This window comes from Rhinopithecus roxellana, chromosome 8, assembly GCF_007565055.1.
Source record: "Rhinopithecus roxellana isolate Shanxi Qingling chromosome 8, ASM756505v1, whole genome shotgun sequence".
NCBI classification, from domain to species: domain Eukaryota; kingdom Metazoa; phylum Chordata; class Mammalia; order Primates; family Cercopithecidae; genus Rhinopithecus; species Rhinopithecus roxellana.
The window spans coordinates 50590737-50614938 of NC_044556.1; the positions used below are offsets into that span (position 1 = coordinate 50590737).

At 39.3% G+C, this 24202-nt stretch overlaps 1 protein-coding gene across 5 annotated transcripts in view; it reads left to right on the forward strand.

The window, feature by feature from the left end:
• NOTCH2 (notch receptor 2) overlaps positions 1-24202 on the forward strand; it is a 192729-nt gene that overhangs the window by 66296 nt on the left and 102231 nt on the right. For all 5 annotated transcript variants that reach the window (XM_030934979.1, XM_030934977.1, XM_030934978.1 and 2 more), the window contains one exon: positions 6775-6856. In XM_030934979.1, coding sequence (XP_030790839.1) covers positions 6819-6856 — 38 coding nt within the window. In that variant the 5' untranslated portion in view covers positions 6775-6818. The remainder of the gene's footprint in view (positions 1-6774; positions 6857-24202) is intronic.

The following is a 24202-nucleotide window of genomic DNA, read 5'->3' on the forward strand; positions in this document are numbered from 1 at the left end:
CAGAGATTGTTTGTTTCATTTGTGCTTAATTTTCATGCAGTGCCCTAGTAGGGGACAATGCTCACAATAGTTGCTCAACAAATATTAGTGGAACTGTATTAAAACTGAGTTTTTGCTCACATATATTGTTTATTTTACCTTTAGTGGATCACTTCTCTTTATGCCTTCAGTGCTATACTTTTTTAAAAGAAGTGTGTTAGTCTATTTTGCATTGCTCTAAAGGAATACCTGAGGCTGAATAATTCATAAGGAAAGTAAGTTTATTTGGCTAATACCTCTGCAGATTGTACAAGAAGTTTAGAGCCAACATCTGCTTCTGGCGAGGGCTCAAAAGACTTTCATGGCTGAAGGTGAAGAGAAAGCAGGTATGTAACATGGCAAGAGAGGAGGGAGCAATTTATAGGTTCTTTCAAACAACCAGCTCACATGGTAGTGAGAACTCACTCATTACTGCAGGTGGGCACCAAGCTATTCATGAGAAATCTGCCCCCATAACCTAAACACCTCCCAGTAGGCTCCACCTTCGTCATTGAGGATTACATTTCAACACAAGGTTTGGAAGGGACAAAATAGCCAAATTATGTCAAGCACAAAGAAGAAACAGAAAAGGTCAATGGTGGAGCTAGTATTCAAATCCAGATTCGTCTGATTTCTGCATCCGTGCTTTCAATTGCTTATCTGCATTGCTTCAAATATTCAGAAAAGAAGAAATGTTTTCTATATCCCAGGAACTTAAAAGTGAAAAAGCAGAAAGCTAGAAGACCATGTAGTGCAGAATTGAGAGTCATGAGTGTTACAGGGATAGGGGGTGGTGGCTCTGTGAGGACCAGAACCCTCCAGGGGAAGCTTTCTGGGTGAGGCAAGAGGTGAACTGGGCCTTGAAGGAATGGGTAGAATTTAGATGGTAATGAGGAAGGCAGCAATCAGAGGAAGCAGACATGTATGGAGGAATGGAACTGAGTTCAATGGTGATTTGTTCAGGAAAGAGGGCATAAACTGGGCAGAGAATGCAGTGGAAGTGGTGGGGAGTAATACTGGGCAGGTAAGGTAAGCTCTGATCTGGAAGGCCAGCATGGGAGCCTAGACTGGTTGAAGTAAGAAATGGCTTGTCCTTGGAAGAAAACGTGCCAGACTTGGTACTGTGTGAAGGTACTGCACAGACCTCCCAACTGGTTCTTAGGAGAGCCAAACTGTGGTTAAGTTCTGAGAACTAAGTAAGAACTGACAGCCATTGTGGGTTAGAAAGTAGTGGGGCAACATGTTACAGGTTGTGCTTCTGGAAGGTTAGATGCTATTAGAATAAAATCATTGCCATTTTGAGGAGCTGGGAAAATGGATGTCTTCAGTCTAGTCTAAAAAGGGATGATTTGAATAAGCTTATGTAAGAAAGAAAAGAAAAGCCTTTTTACTCACTGGACCATTTCATAATCTTGACTTTTGTGAAACATAAATCTGTGTCATTTTTCTTATTTAAAACAGCTGAGTAGTTTACTCTCCTACTTAGAGCTGTGATCCTTATCATGGGCTCTTGTGATCTAACCCCAGCCTGCCTCCCTGGCCACTCTCCTTGCTGATTCATAACCTCTAGCCATATGACCCTGGAATACCAGTCTCTTTCCCACCTCAAGGCCTTTACACTTGTTGTTTCCTCTGCCTGGGATGCTCTTCCCTCATATCTTCATGACACTTGTTCATTTACATTGTAGCTCAAAGCATACCTCCTCAGGGAGGCCTTTCCTAGACACTATCTGAGGTATGCTCCTGCACCCCCAGCCTCATGATTGCTTTTTATCCCATTACTGGGTTTTGTTTCCAGTGGAACTTACCACTTATTACTGTCCAAAATGATTTTATTTATTAATTTTTTAGCCACCTTTCTCTTATATAAATAAGATTCCTGAGGACAGGGAGTTTATTCAGTATACTACAGTATCCCTGACATCAGGACCTGTGCCTGCTGATAGTAGATGCTTTCTAAATATGTTCTAAATATTAGGTAGCTAGTTCCCAACTGCACGGCCCTGACAGTGTATGAAAATTGGAAATTGGCTTCTAGATTTTTGTATTACATTGCCAAGTGATGGAGTGATGAGATTGAAATCTACTGCTTTTTGCCCCCTGCCCCCCCCTTTTTTTTTTTTTTTGGTGGAGTAGAGGAGGGCCTGCACAAGCAGCAGATACACACAGTAAATAAGATTTATTTCAGCCAGCGAGTATTTATTGACATGAAAATTGGGGGAAAAAGTGACTCTTTGTGAGTGACTAGTTTCTTGGAGTCTATTAAAGCATCAGTTTAAGCATCAGTTCTCTATGGTATGATTTAATGTTTCTTTTTTTTACTTTATAAACATGAAGCTGCCTTCAATTTTATTGTTAAATTTAAATGTTTTACATTGGAAAAAAGTAAATTGAATTTTAAAATGAGGTCTTTCCCAGTCTCACTTTCATGGTTTCAGGTTATCAAAGTTTTAATTTCTCTTTGTATGGAAGATAATTATAATATTCATTTTTGCTCCTGAGTAAAGCCACAAGTCTCAAGATTATTTTTCTTTTTTAAAAATTAGAATTGTCGGCCGGGCGCGGTGGCTCAAGCCTGTAATCCCAGCACTTTGGGAGGCCGAGACGGGCGGATCACGAGGTCAGGAGATCGAGACCATCCTGGCTAACATGGTGAAACCCCGTCTCTACTAAAAATAGAAAAAAACTAGCCGGGCGACGTGGCGTGCGCCTGTAGTCCCAGCTACTCCGGAGGCTGAGGCAGGAGAATGGTGTGAACCCGGGAGGCGGAGCTTGCAGTGAGCTGAGATCCGGCCACTGCACTCCAGCCTGGGCCGCAGACTCCGCCTCAAAAAAAAAAAAAAAAAAAAAAAAAAATTAGAATTGTCAATTTATAGTTGTATACATTTATGGGGTACAAAATGATGTTATAATTTACAAATACAATGTAGAACAATTAAAAGGTAGTATATCCTTCATCTCAAATATTTAACATTTTTTGAAATTTACTCTGTTAGCAATTTTGAAATGTACAATACTCTATTATTAACCATATTCACCACACTGTGCAATAGATCTCAAACATACAAAAAAAATATTCTTCTTGTCTAACTGTAGCTTTGTACCCATTGACCATCAGGCCCATAGCTTCTGTAACCATCATTCTCCTCTTTGCTTCTATGATTTTGATGGTTTTTAATTCTACATATAAGTGAGAACATGCTGTATTTGTCTTTCTGTGCCTTATTTCACTTAGCATAATGTTCTCCAATTCTATCCATGTTGTCTCAAATGACAGAATTTCTTTCTAAAGGCTGCATAGTATTCCATTGTGTATATCTACCACTTTTTTTTTTCTTTTTTTTTTGAGACAAAGTCTCACTCTGTCACCCAGGCTGGAGTGCAGTGGCGCGATCTCGGCTCACTGCAACCTCCGCCCCCTAGGTTCAAGCAATTCTCCTGCCTCAGCCTCCTGAGTAGCTGGGATTACAGATGCGCTGTAATTTTTGTGCTTTTAGTAGAGACGAGGTTTCACCATCTTGGCCAGGCTGGTCTTGAACTCCTGACCTCATGATCCACCCGCCTCGGCCGCCCAAAGTGCTGGGATTACAGGCATGAGTCACTGCACCTGGCCTGTCTACCATCTTTTATTTATCCATTCATCTGTTGATGGACACTTCCATAACTTAGTATGGGTGTACAGACATCTTTTCAATAAACTGATTTAAAATATTTGGGGTAGATACCCAGCAGTGGGATTACCGGATCATGTGGTGATTCTATTTTTAGTTTTTTGAGGAACCTCTGCACTGTTTTCCACAATGGTTGTACTAATTTACATTCCCATTAACAGAGTAGAAGGGTTCCATTTCTCCACATCCTGTTTATTCACGCAGTATATTATCATCTAAATCATCTATGACTTCTATATTGTATAGCTTTTGAGTATTTTTAAAAGTGGACACTCAAGCTTTCATATATTCGTTATCAATGTGTGGTTCCTCAGACCTGTGGTGTCAACATTACCTGGGAATTTGTTAGGAATGCAGATTCCTAGGCTCCCTATGGACTTAATCAGAAATTGTGGGGGTCGAGTCCAACACTCTTTTTTAAAAAGCCCTCCAAGTGATTCCAGTGCTTGCTGAAGTTTGAGAACCATGGCTCAGTAAATGTTAAAGGTTCAAGGTAGCATGATCCCACAAATCAGCCAAGTGGCATTAATTATTAGCCTGATAAGCCCACCTTCTTTTCAGTCACTGAGTTTGATTGGTTCACTAAGGCTAGGCTGTAAAGTTATTTGCTAGATTGATTGCTACATATTGACTTTGGGTTGTTTGTATTTCTCTGAACCTGTCACTGTAATGATTTGTCAGGACACTTAATAGGAATAGGCCGTGATTTTTGCACCCATGGCATTCTGAGTCATGGGTGGCTGGGTCTTTATGCACTCCAGGATAGGTTTCTTCAGGCACTGGGCATGCCATTCATGTACTTTTAAGGCGGGACCTGTCGCTGGTGGATCACAGGGTACCTTCAGGGACATTTAGTTCACTCTCAGCTTGGTTTACAGGTAGGGAAATTGAGCCCCCGTGAAGTTGTGCTTTGCTTGCAGTTAGAGGTACAGACAGGATTTCAGGTCTCCTGAGTCCCTCGCTGCATCAGGATTCCTGCAGGGGGACAGAGCTACAGCTTTTTCTGTGCCTACAGGACATTCCTTTCCTACTGTGAGGGTTTTATTTATTTATTATTTTATTTAAAGAAAAAAAGTAAATAGAAAAAACCCCGGAAGTTCTCACTGAAACTAATAAAAGTGTCTAAAGAGAATGAAAAAATCAGTTTGAGAACTTTGGTATGGAGGAAATAACCTGACATTAACTGTTTTAATTATAGTTGTTGCATTGGGCTTATCAGTGTGGGAAGAGGGAGCGTTTGAGCCTTACAGGGAAGTGGGATATGGACAGCAAGATGACCCTCTTCCTGAATTTGCCTGTTTGGGCCTGCAGCCTGGTGACTCTGTGTGTGATCCCAACAGCTGTCATAGAGATGGGCTGGACTTAGCAGAGACCTGGATCCTAGGCTCAGCACTGCCCACTAGCTAGTGGTACAATGCCCCATGAAGAGGCCACTTATTGTCTCTGGCCTTCACTGTTGGTAAATGGGTATAATAATATCCACCCTGCCAATCCTGAGAAATTTCAGGGAATGGGAAGCAGTGTATCTTGGTGGTTAAGGGCAGAGTCTCTGGATTCAAATTCTGGCTCTCTAAGTCACTGGTATGACAGTAGGCAGGCCACTTATCCTCCCTGTTTTCTCACCTGAGAATGGGTGTAATGAAATTTACTTCTAAGGGTTGTTGTGAAGATTGAATTAGTTAGCTAATTTATGTAAAGTACTTAGGACAGTGCCTGGTATTTAGTAAGTTTTATGTGTTAGCTCCTATTATTATTATTATTACTATTACCATTAAAAATATTATTTTAAGGATGGGATGCATTTTCTGTAAACATGTTCTCAAGTGATTCCACTACTGGATACAATACTGGGCAAATAAAGGGCTTTTATGCAGTAATTGGTGGAGGAGTTGTTCTGGCATCTAGCTTGCACCTGGGCTATTGGTTTTGATGCCAGGGATGGTCAGGCCTAGAGTCTCTGATCTTGCACAATTTATGCATAGAGTGCTGTGGTTAGAGGAAGCTTGGAGTGGGAACTTCTCAGTTTTGCTTTCAGGTATTTATACATTAACTATCATAAGAGATGGACATCTTAATAACTTCCAAGGAAGAGTTCATGAGCTTCAATTTTGATATTTGTTGTTTGACTAGGTTTCTTTCTGTCTTACCTTTCCAGTTGTTAGGGTTCTCGATACGTATTTTGGTGATGAAAATTTCAACTCTAAAAGCTAAGCAATCAAGATACTGTAATTATCCAGCAAGTGATTGGCAGATTTTGGGTAGACTTCTTCCATTCTTGGCTGAAATCAATGAAAATTTCTACTATTGCTGTTGTTTTTGTTCTTTTTTCTGAATAGTCTGTTTTTGGGAGGGCCTCAGATGGTAAAGTGCCTTTTCATTGTCTCTTAAAGGGAATGGGGGAATCAAGAGTTTGAGAATTTTTATTTTATCTCCTTCTATTTATTTTGATACTCTCTCTACAATCTGTGTTCATGTTCTACTCCCCATCTTTTTATGGGCCCCTTAAAGCTAGAGATTATATTTATTCATTTATGTATTCAATTTCTCCTTTTTTCTGGATCCTAATTTTGTGCCTGGTACATACTAGGCTCTCAATTTCAGTTTGTTGAATGACTGTTATTGCTGTTTCTGATTACTTCTTGAAGTGGTCTGTTTTAAAACTTCACCTGAAGGCTAAGTAATTCATCAATATAATGGTGATCTATTATTTATCTAACATTTTCCTAGACATTCATTGATGAATCCTTAGAATAGTCATCTGAAGTATCTAAATCCCAAGATGATCTGTCATGTCATAGATGGTATGGCTTTAATTTTTAATTGGGAGAAGGAGATGTAACAGCTGGAGATATTGGAACACAGAAAAGTAAGAACATCATTCAAGACCACAAACATGGTTTATTGTTGGAAGATACTTTTGGGATGGGCTTCTGTGCTAGAAGCCAAAAAATAAAAAGCTGATTAAAACTCTAAAAAGAAACCCAAATTAGGTGGGAATGAATGTTGATCTGGATTGGATTACTCTTCTTTGGTGTCTTAGGGTTATGATTAGTGACTTCTAATGTGCATTTGTTTCTGTTTTTAGCCTTGCAGTGTCGAGATGGCTATGAACCCTGTGTAAATGAAGGAATGTGTGTTACCTACCACAATGGCACAGGATACTGCAAGTAAGTTTTTCTCTTCGTATATTTTCTTTTTGCGATAGAACACTGGACAAGATTTGGCTCTACTCCTCTATTTTTAATACTTCTGTGGAATGTTACTGGTTCTTGAGCTTTCCTGTTACAGATTTTGGTTGGGGGTGAGGATGGAAGGATGTGGATGCCAGATAATTAGTTAATAAGAACTTCTTACTATCTTACTGTTATCTTTCTCACCATGAAAAAGACTTTTCAGTGGGTGGCTAGTTAATATATATGGGGTAGGCCGGATGTGGTGGCTCACACTGGTAATCCCAGCACTTTAGGAAGCTGAGGTAAGTGGATCACGAGGTCAGAAGTTCAAGACCAGCCTGGCCAACATAGTGAAACACCATCTCTACTAAAAATACAAAAATTAGCTGGGTGTGGTGGCACATGCCTGTAGTCCCAGCTACTCAGGAGGCTGAGGCAGGAGAATGACTTGAAACCAGTAGGTGAAGGTTGCAGTGAGCTGAGACCATGCCATTGCACTGTAGCCTGGGTGACAGAGCAAGACTCCGTCTCAAAAAAAAAAAAATACACACACACACACACACACACGTATATATACACATATATACACACATATATACATATATATACACACACACACATATATATATGTATAGTAGATTCCCTTGTGTTTTTTAGTTTAAGGCATACTCTTAGAGTCTCCCCTTAACATGTTAACTATGATCTTGTTTTTAAGTAAAACCAAATAGATATCAGCTTTAATATTCTGCCCAGTATAAGTGAATATTATATTCGTATTTGTTTTCTAGTGTAAAAAATCTAATTCTGAAAGTGAGACAGTGAGAAAGGAAGATGTATGCATATGTGTAGATGGGGCGGGGAGCAGGGGCTGTGAGTGTGTATTATTATAGGGGGATAAAAGAGTAAGGATGAAGGAAAATGTAGGCTAGTTCTTGGCTTAAGAGCATTTTTTTTTTCCTTTTTTCTCCAACCATGTGCTCTAGCCAAGACATTTTGTTTGTTTGAAGAAGGCTGTGAGATAATTTCATAATAGCTTTTCTAGGTTTCCTCCAAATAATTTTTTTCTTCTACCTCAATTGAAAATTTTTGAGAGGAATATATATCCATTCTATTTATTTCAGGGAAGATGCTGGATAAATAAGATTTGGTAATATGAAATTTCTCTTCCTTCACTTTTGTGAGGAGTAATTTTTCTTTGCTTTGGTAGAGGTACTTGCTTAATAAGCATTTTACGTGAGTTTATCCAACACATTTTTATTTCTTACCAGAAATGTAATTACAGCTTTTTTCCAATGAGATCTGTTCTGACACCAGGATTTAGTTTTTTAATGTTATAAACAAGATTTTTTTTTCACGTCAGAAATGATTTTCTTCACTAAAGTGAAAATATTTTAAGCTGTGATGACAGTAAAGCTTAACAATAGGTTGTTTGGATTGGAATAAAGATAACATTGGAAATAAAGGTTTTATGTAGCTTATTATGGGCTGCTCATTTAGTTTTTCTAGCTGGGGGAAAAAAATGTGGTGTAGTCTCCTCTAAGAATGGAGATACAACTGGAGATAATAAGGGAGGGAACTTAATACCTTAGAGTTGGCCACTAAAATCTTGTTTAGTCTCTTTGTGGCATTTGGTGCCTTAGTTGCTTGCTTTATTCTGTTATTCAACTCTTGTGGTAGTTAACCCCATTGCATTATGGTCATTTGTTGATGTGTTTCTTCTACTAGAACGTGAGGTCTTAGTCTTACGCATTTTTTGCATAGTTAATGCCTAGTACAGTGCCTAGTGTAGTTATTGTACAACAATGTGTTTCTTAAACTAAAAGGTGATATCATCATGCACATGTTTCTTATCTATTTATGTTAAATAAGAAGACACTGGTTCTCTCCTTTAAAAATTTCAGTGTGGTGATTCCTCAAGGATTTAGAACCGGAAATACCATTTGACCCAGCAATCCCATTACTGGGTATATACCCAAAGGATTATAAATCATTCTACTATAAGGACACATGCACATGTATGTTTATTGCAGCACTATTTATAGTAGGAAAGACTTGGAACAAATCCAGATGGCCAACAATGATACACTGGATAAAGAAAATGTGGCACGTATACACCATGGAATACTTTGCAGCCATGAAAAAGAATGAGTTCATGTCCTTTGCAGGGACATGGATGAAGCCGGAAGCCATCATTCTCAGCAAACTAACATAGGAACAGAAAACTAAACACTGCATGTTCTCACTCATAAGTGGGAGTTGAACAATGAGAAGACATGGACACAGGGAGGGGAACATGACACACTGGGACCTACTGGGGGATGGAGGGAAAGGGGAGGGAGAGCATTAGGACAAATACCTAATGCATGTGGAGCTTAAAACATAGATGATGGGTTGATAGGTGCAGCAAACCACCATGGCACATGTGTACCTGTGTAACAAACCTGCACGTTCTGCACATGTATCCCAGAACTTAAAAGTAAAATTAAAAAAAAAAAATTTACTTCACATAGCATTCAGGATGGTAATACCCCACAGAGAGGTAAATTAGTTCTATTTGAAGCTCTTTCAACTTGGTGACTTATATGTGGAGAATTTCGAATAGGTTCTAAGTGTTTGCCTATGTATTTTTGGTCTGACATGGGGAGAAAAGGTTTCTAGGGGAGACCAATCTCTGAGCACTTACCAGGAGAGGACACCTAAGGGTCACTGTTGGGAAGAAGTCCAGTAGTTCTTTGTTGGACTGTTGGGTTACTAGTCTCATACTTGCCAACCAAGGTTGGAGAGATGAAGTTGCCACCAGTTCCTGGAGAACACTGCTGAGGGCAGGCACCTGTGGTTGATGAAAATGGAGCTGCCTAAATTCTGTCCCTGGGTACTTGTTAATTGTTGATAGGATGGAATGCTTATGGATACAGTTCTGGGTGTGTCCCTCAGATGTCTTTCCTGTTTTGAGGGAAACAAGCTCCTTGAGAGAGAGTAAGAAAAAATTTGCTGAGGCCATCCTTTTGGGAGACCAAGATGAACAACAAAGCTTGTATAAAGAGAGTGATTCCCTACCTCAGCAAAAGTAATATTAGCATCTTTAGGAGTGGCAGGGTCAACATAAGTGGACATAGAAAAAGCAAGAACAATATCAAGGCAGCCATGTCAATCATTCTACAGTGCTTTTTTGCCAACCTCCACAGTTTAAGCAAAATTTTATGCAAAAATAATGTATACTTAGCAGAGCTTTCAGTATATTTTCACCAACCTTACATTTTTTTCTATGGAGAAAGAAGATGATCTAGCTTGTTCAGTAAATATTATTTTCACAAAATAGTAAATAAATATTAAAACACTTAGAAGGTTTATAAAAAATTCTATCAGGCATGCAGGGCATGCGATTATCTTTTTATTCATGAGATTGCTTAGTGGATTAAGAAAAGAAAGTTGAAGCCAAATTCCTTTTACAGGGCCAGGGTGGGGGTGAGTGGTGAGTGGTGGGATGGGAACTGGTAGAAAATGTTTTAAAATAGAAGGAATCCGACTATCTGTTTAGACAGCATAATGCTACTGATTCAGCTAAAATATAATGATTGTTTATAGAAATTATAAAAATCCTTGATAAGATCACATTGACAGATGAAGATAAGTACTTTTGAAGATTAGTTTTGTACTCAGCTCAACTGTTTTTTCTCACTTTTAGGAGCCTAAGTACCCTATCAGTCTGTGATTAGATTTTGATGCCAGATAAGGAGAACCTGTGTAATCTTGCATAAAACTCAATTATTGCTGTTAAATAACTACTGTCAAATCTTAGTAAAGCCCTCTCACTACGGAGAGATAAGGTATTTTATTCTTTCTCTTGTCCTTCTGGGAGGTGTAAATATATAATTAAATTTGATGTCATTAATCACTTTCAAGTTGTTTGCTTCGGGCTTTCAAATATAAACCATTCTAAATCCCAATTTGATTAAAGATCATGGACAACTCAAGTTCACTAGAATTCTGGGGGTAGGTTAGTTTATGATTTGTGTAATTGACAAAATGTACATTTTGAGGACATATTTATTGTAGTTATTTAAAATCTTTGTCTGCTAGTTCTTAAAATCTGGGTTGTCTGTGGATGTGTTTCTGTTTCTATCAACTGCTCTTTCTTTGGACAATGGGTACAGTTTCCCTTTACTTTACACAAGTATGGTACTTTTACATTATTTTAGTGGACGTTGTGGGTGACAGATTTTAAAGTTTGTCTTCCACTAAAGAATGTTGAATTTTGTCAAGATTGGCAGATCATCTTGATCCTATGGATGCTAGATTTTAGGACATGTTAGGGTGGGCCTACTTCTGTTCTGCCCTTAGTACAGTGATATAAATCTTAGTCGTGGGATAGGGCTCTTATTCCCAAGATGTGACCCTTCTGGGGGTTCAGTGGAAAGTGTGAGGGGCCTACCAAGCCCTGAGGTGTTCGTTAAGGCCCTCTAAGGCAGAACGGAACCCCCAGCCCCAGGAGCCTTCTACTTAGTCTTTTCAGCTGTCCAGCTCTTACTTCCTCTTGGGTTTCTGAATCTTATCTTGCTTATGCATAGTCAGGAATTATTTAAGGATTTGAGCAGAGTTGTATGCATCCTTTGAAGCTACCCACTCTGTGGTTCTGTCTTTTCCAGGATTTTTCCTCATGTTCTAGCTGCTGTGACAGCTCCAGATACCTCTGACTCCTCAGCATAGCAGGACTTCCATTTTCTGCTTGCACACTGTTCCTCTTCTGCTGCATGGACTGAGGTGTATCTTCATGGAAAAAAACAAGCTGTAAATGTGGGTTTCATATAGTTTACTTAGCTTTTTCTGAGGCTTATATCCCTTCTAGTTTATGCCTGCTTTCAGTGGTTCTCCAGTGCCTTTGATATTTTGTCCAGAGCAAGAGGGTTAGTCTGATATAAGTTACTCTGCAATTATTTTTAATGATGAAAATTGGAAATATAAAGGGGCCTTTCAGAATTTCCTACATACCACTTGGTAAATATCTAACATAGTGTTTGTGTAACAGCAGAAAGTCACCATGCGTTGTATACGTTCCTATAGATGGGTGCTTGCATTTGAGAATGTCTACTTTTTGCCAAAGTGCTGATCTAAAAACTACACTTTAAGGTAAATTATTATAAATATAAAGTGTTATAAAATACAACTTTGTGTCATGTTTTATCTAAAACTTGTCTGCTAGCTGTAATAAACATTAAACATTAACAGCTAACAATTTTCCTTGCCAGGATTAGGGAGTCATGTTGGTGGTCCAGATCTCCTGAATCCATCCAAGAAAAACTAGAGCCATTGCCTTCTTTGTCTTCTTGGTAGATGTCTGTATAGTAAGTAGAGAGTAGAGACACTCATAATCCCTTAGAACCTAGCTTTTTATGGAGGATGCATTGGCAATGTTTGTGTTGTGGTGCTTCTTCCCCAGAAAGGCATTTTCAGAAGTCATGGCTGACTCAGCATTTTCCCCTTTCCTTCACCTTCTTGTGAGTGCATTCACGGAAGCACAGGGGCATTGTCAGATCAAAGAAATAGACAGGGAAAACTATCAGCTGTTAAATCACCTCCTCTTTCTTCTCAGCTGAAACTGGTTCTGCCAGCCTAGTTCCTTCAAGTAGGGTGCCTATTTAGCTGCATATTGTGTATATAGTTTTTCTGGAAAATGATAGCAGAGGCTTGGCCACTCTTCCATAGTTTGTTTATCTTTTTAACATAAAACAAAGAATGCTGTTTTTTGGCTCATTAAATACCTTTCATAGAGTAATCTTTTCTTAAAATGTAATGCGTTCAGGATTTCTTAATTCAAGAGTTATTTATTGCATGCTATTTATGTATACCACATATAACAGATAACTCAAGTATGTGGTAGTAGTTGCAATTAATCAATATTGTTATCATATTATTTCACACTTCTTTGGGAAGTCGTAAAATAATTACCAGTTCATTAACCTGGACTTCTTAGAGAGATTCAAAGTAAAGCCAAGTATGAAATAAGCTGACTATAATGTGGCCTTCTGTACGGGGCCACCAGTGAATGGCAGGACTGGGACCATGGTGAGGCAAGTAAGGCACTGGCCTCACTTGTGAAATTTAAGAGAGTGCCAAAACAACTCAGTAATCGAAATCAATTAATATTTGTATGTAGTTGTTCAAAAAATCAAAATTAATGCAAAATAAGTTGAAAATTATCAAAATTTTAAATAAGGAGATCAGTACTACTGATTTTTTCTTTTGCCTCATGAACTAGTATGGTTCAGCCTGGCACTGGTGAGTGGAGTAAGGGTCATAGAAGATCCTTGACTGGTGACATGAAGAGGACATGGGTTTTTTTTTTTTTTTTTTTTTTTTTTTTTTTTTTTTTTTTTTTTTGAGATAGAGTCTTGATCTGTCACCAGGCTAGAGTGCAGTGGCGCTATCTAGGCTCACTGCAAGCTCTGCCTCCCAGGTTCACACCATTCTCCTGCTTCAGCCTCCTGAGTAGCCGGGACTACAGGCGCCTGCTGCCACGCCCAGCTAATTTTTTGTATTTTTAGTAGAGACGGGGTTTCACCGTGTTAGCCAGGATGGTCTCAATCTCCTGACCTCATGATCCACCCACCTCAGCCTCCCAAAGTGCTGGGATTACAGGCATGAGCCACAGCACCCAGCTGAGGACATACGCTTTTTATGCCAGATAGACTTAAGTTTGAGTCCTGGTTCCTATTAACAATTGGATCTTTGGCAAGTTAAAGTCTATGATGCTAGCTAACATTACTGAGCACTTATTGCATTTTAGGGTCTGTTCTCAATTAAGTAGTTTACATGTATTTACTTTAGTCCTTATGTGAGAGAGAGACTATGTGGAAGCTAAGAGAAGTTAAATAATTTGCTCAAGATCCCATCACTCTTTAGCGGACCTGAGATATACTCATGGAAAATGTGCTGTCACCCTGAGTCTCAGTTTCCCTATCAATAAAATGGGACAGAATTACCTGTTTTAAGTTGGTAGTTCAAATGGAACCTTCTGAAAAGGAAGTGTGGAACATTTGAAAGTATACAAAAGGAGGAATTTTCAGATCAGGAATATGATTAAAACACTGCTTTATGTGATTTCTAAATTTAAAGACAGTAGCATTAGGTAGGCTTGAGTACCTCATGTCATACTAGAACACTGAATCTGCATGTAGTTACATGAGTGTACATGGGCCAGGTTTGGTGAATATTGCATGAAAGCTCAATGTAATAACTATGGATGAAATATGAGAAGAGGGCAATGAAGGTAGGGATAGAGGATATTGTCCATGAAAGTGTGCTTCAGTAGAGAGAACTAATTTGAAACTTCTCCTTTCTTTTTACTAATGAAACAGGAGCAAATCCAGACAGATTTATGCAGTTGTTAAATTGAGACAGGTTAAATTCAGTGATTTCTGATAAATGTTGTTGCCAGCACAAAAGTCACAAGTTGTTGAATATGGCACCTTACATTTGCATAGTGAGTTACAGATGCATATGAGTATGTCCTGTGAGGCTTTTCGTTGTATTAGGACTTGAGATCTGGACCCTTTAACAGTACCATTCCTAAGTGATTCTTATTAATACTTATGTCCTATTAAAATCCTTTATCAAATATGATGTGTCCCTAAGGGGTCTTTTGTAAAGGAAATCTTGGTTACTAGCATCTCCCTCTGTGACCCAGGCTTGAGTTCAGTGGGGCAATCATGGATGACTGCAGCCTCCACCTCCTAGGCTCAAGCCGTCCTCCTGCCTCAGTCTCCCATTTTTAAAACTTTTTGTAGAGACACGGTCTCACATGTTGCTCAGGCTGGTCTTGAATTCCTGGGCTCAAGTGATCCTCCCACTTCTGCCTCCCAAAGGGCTAGAATTACAGGCCTGAACCACTGTGCCTCACTAGTTAGTAGCTTAACACATAGCAACATAATTTCCATACTCTTTTCAACTAATTTTTATTCTTTCAGTTGGTACCTTTATATATTTCAGTGTTCAGTGAAGAGGTAGGAGAATCTGGTTCTTAGGCTCTGCCTGTATCGTTTTAGCTGTCTTGGGTTATTGCCAAGAAATTAAATCAACAAATTTTGGCCTGCAGCCTGGCATTAATAGATGTGAATTTAGCTAGTTTTCTTTCAACACAGTCTCTAGGTTAATCATAATCTTATGTGAAGTTTCTTATTGTTCAGGCATGTCTCATTAGCACCATTAATTTCACATAGGAATTCTTTTTTTCTCCCTTTTTTTGTGACTAAGCAAAATGAGAAGTATTTCTCTTTTAGGATCTGGAGAAGCTTAATTAAATTCTTTTATTTTGTCTATATCTGCCCTTATCAAGGATAGCAAAGAAATAGGGGATATCAGAATATGAAAAAAAGTAATCATCCAAAAATTTCCAAGCACTTTGAAATTTGTTAAGCTAGCATAAATATATGGGTGTGATAGAGGTTTTCTTTTTTTTTCTTTTTCTTTTTTTTTTTTTTTTTTGAGACGGAGTCTCGCTCTGTCACCCTGGCTGGAGTGCTGTGGCCGGATCTCAGCTCATTGCAAGCTCTGCCTCCCGGGTTCACGCCATTCTCCTGCCTCAGCCTCCCGGGTAGCTGGGACTACAGGCGCCGCCACGTCGCCCAGCTAGTTTTTTGTAGTTTTTTTAGTAGAGACGGGGTTTCACCGTGTTAGCCAGGATGGTCTCGATCTCCTGACCTCGTGATCCGCCCGTCTTGGCCTCCCAAAGTGCTGGGATTACAGGCTTGAGCCACCGTGCCCAGCCGATAGAGGTTTTCATTAGGCCTCCTCTCAACATTCAGTAGTTAGGAATGAAGTTTAGTGTCTCTCTGCCCTCCTGGCATGTGTGTGTATGCACACACGTGTGCACATGCGACTGTGTTATGCATTTTGTTTTCATATTTCTCCTGGTTGAGTTTTACCTTACACCCCAATGTAAGGTAAGTTAAATTTTCTCTTGGATTTCTGCTCATTTTCTAGATCCTGTTTATTCACTGTCAGTGACCTTCACTAGCACTTAGTGCTCTGTGTCCAAAAATATATTGCCAATTCTTAGACTCCATCAGCCTTCCCCTATGAAAAAGTAATGCAGTTAATTTCTGCTTGAAATGCTCTTCTCCTAGCCGAGCGCGGTGGCTCACGCCTGTAATCCCAGCACTTTGGGAGGCCCAGGCAGGCAGATCACGAGGTCAGGAGATCGAGACCATCCTGGCTAACACGGTGAAACCCCGTCTCTACTAAAAATACAAAAAAATTAGCCGGGCTTGGTGGTGGGTGCCTGTAGTCCCAGCTACTCAGGAGGCTGAGGCAGGAGAATGGCGTGAACCCAGGAGGTGGAGCTTGCAGTGAGCCGAGATTGCGCCACTGCACTCCAGCCTGGGCGACAGAGTGAGACTCCATCTCAAAAAAAAAAAAAAAAAAAGAAATGCTCTTCTCCTAAACAGTCTTCTACTTGATCTTTATGAAAAGGGTTTTATGAAAGAAAAGTGAAAATAAAGACTAAGAAAGGCATTAAGTGATGGGTGATATTATTCAGCGAACACATTCAACTAGAGCATTCTATCTAGTTTTTTGCCTTCACATAAATATGAGGAGAAAGGTAGGTGTTAATAAGAAAATAATATGATTAGGATTTTTGTAGAAAAGTAGCATTTAGGGTATTAAATCTGTATAGATTCAGGTCATTTTCCTGCAGTCACTGTCTATAATCCTGTATGCTGAACACTGAAGGTTAGATTGACTCTAAGCACTATAGAATCCTCACTTTTCAAACAAAAGTTTCATTTTTATCACACTAGTATTTATTGAGCAGGCTACTATAACTGATCACTGTATGGGTATTGTGAATAGACAGAAAAGCCCAAGAGGCCTGTGTTACCTGACTTCTTTATTCACAAGTATACGTACCCAGAGAGTGTCTGACAATGAATGCAGTTTGTCCTGCGTAAGACATGATGGCAGTCTTCTGAAGTCTTGCTGGGGAGATGAACCATACAAAGATGTGTAAAATAAAACAGTCTGTAATATCCCAGTGTAGGGGCACAGATAGTAACTATGGAGAATCAGACAAAGGAACAACTACTGTGGGACGAAAGAGTAAAATCAGAGGACTTTTGGTGCACTGCTTAAATCCTAAATCTTTGAATATTAGTGGTACCTTAGAAGATGGATAGGTAGGAGAAGGGTGAGAGGAAGGGAGCTGAGGGGACTAGAAGGGACTGTTATTTCCTGGAATAATAACCAATTTCTTCATCACTTTTTCTTAATGACACAGTTTCAAACATTTTCTACATCTTGATTGCTCTCTTTTGTGTATACACCAGTTTGTGTGAGGTTATACTAAACCAGTATGTGGATTAATCTAGTTTCACAGTGACAGGTAAGTGATTTAGAAAATCATTCCTTTAGCACATGTTAACTTGAATGTTTGGAGGTAGAATGCCTAGAGTGAGGGTAAAGGAGAGGACCTGGGGACAGGAAGAGAGGGAAGCTGGGAGCAATTACCTTCCTTCCCTCAGACCTTTTTGGCCTTGACTCTTGATTCTTGCATTTCTGCCAGACCGAGAGCCAGGTAGGCTTGTGACCATGTTTTGCAAGGAAAATCAGAATCTGAGAATCTCTAAGGCAAGAGCAAGAATGGGTTGGGATAAGGGAAGTAACAGAAAAACAGAGGCATTAAGAAGAGGGTTGGTTTTCATGTACTGCATAGTTCATTCCCTTAGTTGAGAATTCAGGTATCTTAACCTCAAATATCTTCTGTCCAGCATATCGCTGGCCAGATCTGATTCATATGAGGGATCCAGAGTAAGGAAGCATCTGTTAGCCAAGTGTTTGGTTACCCCAAATTAGCTCAGGTCCTTTACTGCTTGTTTCCTCTGATTATATAGTACATATCCAAACCCTCAATTATCCAGAATAAACTAGGGCTGCCTATTCTGTGTGGAAAACATTTGATGGTGGTTAAGATTCTCTTGCCTAGATGATGGTAGTGCCTTAGTCGTTTAACTGCCTGTCACTTTAAGATTTTGAAATACTGGTTCTTGTTGTGTAAGCCAGACACATCTTGAGGATTATTTTTCGGGGCAACTTGCCCTTTCTGAAACCTCAGTCATCCTGAAAAGTAACTCTGTACCTCCTTGACTTTAATTTTTCTGTCTTAATTCTATTTGTATACAATGTTTGTGGTGTCTGATTCTCCATCTTGTATTGCTGAAACTCATGGCCTTGAATTTCTGGGTCACTGTTAAAAAATAGACATAACTTGATTACTAATGAAAAAGTGACTCATTTTCTTCCAGGCAAAGGCTGACACTGACTGTCACAGTTCGTGACAGAAGCAAACTCTCTCATTAGGAGGCATCACCTATTCTTTTCTAAATTTTACAAGAATTAATGATAGCATCATGAGATGGGAAGTGAGTAAGATAAGCGTTTATGCTTTGTAGAGAGGATGCATAAAAATGAGATCTGGATAAAGTTCTGTCTGAGTTTACTTAAGTGGTTGATTCCCTGTGAGCTTAAATTTAGTGCTTCTCTTCCCAGACTGTTGTCTTACATACACACTCAGTCAGTTTTAGCCTTGTATAACTCATCAGCAGGTCAGATTCCATAGAGACTGAGATATCTACCACCACTCTATGCTCAAGAAAACAGACTCTCATGTTGGCCAGTTGTTTGGGAGAAGATGGTTAGGCTTTTCTATCCCCTTTAAATGCAAGATTCTTTTTTCATTCCCCTTATCTTGTTTAAATATATTGTTCCTTCTGTTTGGTTGTTCTTTGCTTTCTTATGCTTCTGTGAGGGGCTAGCTGAAAGTGTGAGTTGTGGAACAATTCATTTACATAAGTGTGTATTGAACTATCTGCAACTAGAGGGTGATGGGCACTGTGAGGGATATTAAAAAAGAGACACAGTACTGTTCTTGCCCTAGGATCCCCTGCTTGGAGTGGAACATGGAACAGTGGTCAAGACATATACAACCACAAACACCCAAACATTAACATCAGCAAGCATCATTACATCCTTGGGTGGTATTGCCAAGGGACTTCAAAGGCCAAGATTATAGAGTCATCACACTTAGGAGGTCAAAGGGACTTTGGAAAGTACCTTTGTCACTCATTTTATTTTATAAGTGAGGAGCCTGAGGCGTAATACAGCTAAGTGAATTAGCCTTTATTACATAACTCATTAGAATGTAGACTGGGACTAAGAGCTGTTTCTCCAGATCCCATTAGGCAATCTAAAGATTCTGTACTATATCTTCTCATTTTTGGTATCCAAATAGGTACAGTTGTTTTTGAACTAGGAAAATCTTTTCAGACCAAACAGTAAGCTTTTTAAATTATTCTGCTTTTAGATACTTTTTGGACTTCAGAACTTTGAAGGTGGTCATCCACCAACATTGGGGAATGGAAAGAAGGCTCCAACACTTATTTTTCTTTCTGGAGATCTTCTTTAATTTTCACTGGCAGTCACTACAGAATCTAGCAGTTCATGCTATTGAGGCCACTTTGTAGGATTTTTTTTTTTTTAGTCAGGGATCCAGGTCCCTGGTGGTTTATGTAGTCAGTCTTTTATCAACAACTGATGAAAGACTAATAAAAGTGCAAGAGGGAATGAGGACTGTTTGTGTGTGTATGTGTGTGTGTGTGTGTGTGTATGCCTGCATATGCACACATGCCTCTCAGTGTGTGTTGGTTAACTTCATATTTGGGGGGTGGGAGTGAAAGTGGTTAAAAAATAATCTACTTTGCATGGAGTTGGCATAATTTGACTGATTTAGGGGTGAGCGCGGGTTAAGAAGTAGTCTATATATCAGGAATCTTAAATTAGTTTTGAAAATCCTTTAGGTAAATAGCTCAACCTAGTTGTTCCCAAACTTCAAGTGTATTTATAGGGTCTTTTTAAGGGTTAGTAAAGATTCCACAGAACCCTTCATTTTGACCTTTTGCTTCTGCACTGAATAGTTGAATGCCTTCTATATCCCAATCATTGTGTTACACTGGGAGTATGAGAATTAATAATTTTAGTCTGTTGGCACATATACACCATGGAATACTATGCAGCCATAAAAAAGGATGAGTTTGCGTCCTTTGTAGGGACATGGATGCAGCTGGAAACCATCATTCTTAGCAAACTATCACAAGAACAGAAAACCAAACACCGCATGTTCTCACTCATAGGTGGGAACTGAACAATGAGGAAACTTGGACTCGGGAAGGGGAACATCACACATTGGGGCCTATCATGGGGAGGGGGGAGAGGGGAGGAATTGCATTGGGGAGTTATACATGATATAAATGATGACCTGATGGGTGCTGACGAGTTGATGGGTGCAGCACACCAACATGGCACAAGTATACATATGTAACAAACCTGCACGTTATGCACATGTACCCTAGAACTTAAAGTATAATAATAAAAAAAAAAAAACAAATAATCATAATAAAGGCTAATGAGTGACACAGTCTCAGGGTTATAAGAACAGAGGGGGTGTCAAGGCTGTTTTTCATAGGAAATAACATTTAAGTTGAGACTTAATGAAATTTTAGGTGTACTGTAGCATTTTCTAGGAGCTGAAAAGTGTTTAGCAAGAGTATAGTGCATAAAGGAGAGAACTTGAGATGAAACAGTTTCTCAGTGTGGTGTTTGAATACAATGTATACTGTCAAAATCTAAGAATTCAGGAATCATTTAATATATATTTATATTTTACTAGTCATAACAGCATATACATATATTTAAATATGGACAAGACACTGTTTAGTAGTTTAGAAAGTGGTTTATAAGGACTGCGGATCCCTTGCAATAACTCCACAGCCCATAGCTTGGGAACAACTGAGCTAACTCATTCAGTTTTTTCCATTACATTGAAGGGTGTTTTTTATAAACTCATATGTCTAGAATGTGTTTACCATGTTTTAATTACAAGTAGATATTTTCTCAGGGTCCAGTGCAGTGAAATATGGTAAGATCCTGATTGTGTTCTGGAACACAGAGGAAAGACCACCTTCTGTTATAGCAACAACACAAGTCTTTTAACACTGTGTGCCCCTTCCCGATCTTTCAAGTGATGATTGAAGAGAGTAGGTGCTCAGCTCAGCCTTTGAGTTCTGATAAATGAGCCTAGACTGTAAACTGGAAGATAAGGATGTTTGCAAAGTTCTTGTATAAATAAAGCATGGTTTCTCATTGCAGTGGTTACTGATTTCATAGTCTCCAGTGAAGATGAATGATGCTGTGAATCAACAGCTTTAAAGTCCGTACGACTTCAGCTTCTTTTTGGTTTAGGTTTATTAAAATCAGTGTGCATTTAATGCTTTATTCAGATGAGGGGGTGAAAAACCTGAACACATGTAAACTAAGTGAGGTGGAGTTTCAGAGATAATTCCCAGCCTCACAATTCCCCGTGAAGTTCTTTTCCTGTGGGAAACTTTTAATTTGGAAGCATGCAACCTAATGTGGGAACCAAGATTAACATTTTCTGAAATACTTCTACAAGAAAAGCAGAAATGGTCTGTCCAGGAAGCTGAATTTACATAGTAGAAAAATGAGCTGCCCTGCAGTATTTGGTAGTCTTTGTGTATTAGTTGTGATAAAAGTGTGTGTGTGTGTGCGCGCGTGTGTGAAAGTGAGATATTGTGTACTTTGTTTCCTTCACATAGAACTAGTAAGGCCCTAGAAAAAGAAACTACACTAGAAAGTGTGTTTTACCATAAGCATCCCAGTTCTGGACACTAATCTATACACAAATACTTTTTTAAAAAGTTATTTTTGTTTTTCCTTTTTGCTGAGTAAGCTATAGTATTTCCTTTTTTTTTTCTTTCTTTTTTTGAGGGAAGGTGGGGTTGGGAGTAGAGTGGGAATGGCAAGAAATAGTCGGTATGACAGAGCTTCTTCCCTTTTCTTCCCCTCTTTACCAGGAAGTTAACTAGAAGTCCTCAGGCATGTTTTTAAAACAAAGTCGGTAATTAGCATAACCTAGTTAGTTACCTTTACACAGAGTGACAGAAGTAAAAAGTTGACAAACCCATCAGACCTCAGCCAGGAGGTACTGAAAGGAGAGAGACCAGTGAGGCTAGACCAGTAGGTGGGTTTGGCCTCCTGAATGCCAGCCTAGAAGTTTAGACTTGATTCTATAGGCTCTGGGGTACCTATAAGTTTGTAGTCAGAACCTTGGGAATTGAATGTTACATAGGAACTTTCACTGGTTACAGCTAGCCTTGGCTGTTAGCAATTATTTTTATCTACTTTAACAGGGGGGACAAAGAAGGGGGGCAGGAAACTAAGCTGGCATTATGGTCACAGGAAAGAACAGACTGATTTGGAGCCTTTCAAACTGCAGACCTTTGTTACTGACCGATGCTTAATTTGGTTTCTGGGTTTTGTTAGTTTTTTCCCCTGCCCTTACCTCATTTACCTTAACGACAGCTCCCCTCTCTAGAGCTCAGCTAGGGCAGGCTGCCACTGCGGATTGGGGGGCCAAGAGGCCCAGCACAAGAAGAAAGTGGGTTGAAAGCAGAGTTCTGTTTAAAGAATTTTCTGCTGGAAACTAGCCCAGAGGGAGTAAAGAGGAGCTTTAATGAGGAGCAGCTGCAGTGCCGACGCAACCCACATGAGACATTTTTTTCCCCTTCGTTCCACATTCTGTATAGTTTTTTAAAAATCATGATTTTGAAATAGCTGTTTTGTAAAGCATGCCTCTCTTTTTCTTCTTGTATGTGGTAGGATTTTGCTTTTTTTTTTTTTAAATGGCCAAATCCTCGTTAAAAAAAAAAAAAAAAAAGGCTAAAGACAGAACTGCAGCAAAGCCCTGGATACAATTTGGCCTCACCCTGCTGATACAGAACATTCGGTGGAAAAACAAGGGGAGAGAACACTGGCTTTTATTTGGAAAAGGGGCTTATTTCCTGCTCAGACTTCAGTCATCTTGGAGCTAACACAAGCTGCTACACTGTTTTAAGCTTTTCTCTAGACGAGTGGCTATTCACTTAGGAAACGTGAAAGAACAAATGTATTACTAGGGAGACTGATCCTGAACTGCAGCCATTGCCAGATAGATTGGAATTGCTATTCAGATCCCAGCTTCCTTGAAATCTGTAAAGTGGCTACATGTAAACTAATCCAGGCTGCTGCTGATGTGAGAGTTGGGGTCTGGTTTTCATCTGCTTAAGTGAGAAGGAACTGTAGGGGTATCCTTCAAATGGAATGTTTTCTAGTTCCATTAGGAGGAATCCCTTGTTTTTCTCTGTTTTCTTCCTTCCTTTACTTTTCTACACCTAACCCCATGTGTGTGTTTGAACAGTAACAATGAAAATGTGGACCTCTTAATGTCAGAAATGACACCTTTTTTTTTTGAGATGGAGGGTTTCACCATGTTGCCTGTGTTGCCTAGGCTGGTCTTGAACTTCCACTCTAGCAATCTGTTTGCCTTGGCCTCCCAAAGTGCTGGGATTACCGGTGTGAGCCACTGTGCCCAGCTGAGACTTTTAAAGAAAAAGTCATAAATATATCTTTATGGACCTGATAAGTATTCAGATTAGTTTATGGAGTTTAAAATGGAAAAATTTCCCCCCCAAACCTTTCTCTGTATTCACAACCTCATCTGCGAAGCATATTCTTTCAGAGTTCCAATGTTAGAGAAGAGAGAGTAAGTAGAAGTCACTGAGAGACATTGAAGAGACAATTATGAAAATAATAAATTCCCTACAGGAGGGAAACATTCATATAATTTTGGGGATGAAAGGCATCTGTTAGATTTTTGTGGTTATTTTTTAGAATATACACCTTTAGTTCAAGTGGTAGACTATTTTCCAAAATGTGTACTGGGTAGCTTAATAGAATTATAGATTTGTAAGGAATGTTGGGTGTTTAGCCATGTTTTCACCCTCTAACCAAATTAAACTTTAGGCATCTCAAGCAGACAGCTATTTAAGCCCTTGTTTTTAAGCAGAGAACCTTACTTTCCACCGAGACTAACAGAGTATATGTTCTCCTTATACCACAGTTGAGTAGGGATTTGCAGGTTGAAAGATCTCCTGCCTTAGGAAACAAGGGTCTGTTATTTCTGACTATCTCACCTATTACTCCCCTTTCTTCCTATGTCCATAATGCTGCTTAGTTTCCTGGGGTGTGAAGGATAATTCTATACCTCAGGATGACTATTAGGTTGATTTGGCCTGTTATTCTGCCAGACAGATCACAGAGTAGAGATGGATTTTGTAGAATATTCGGATTGAGAGACTGACTTTATCCATCACATGAAATTTAGCCTGCTTTGGAACCAGCTACTTAGTGGGGTTTAGGTACTCAGGTATTCAGGGAACCTACACCAAGGGTTCA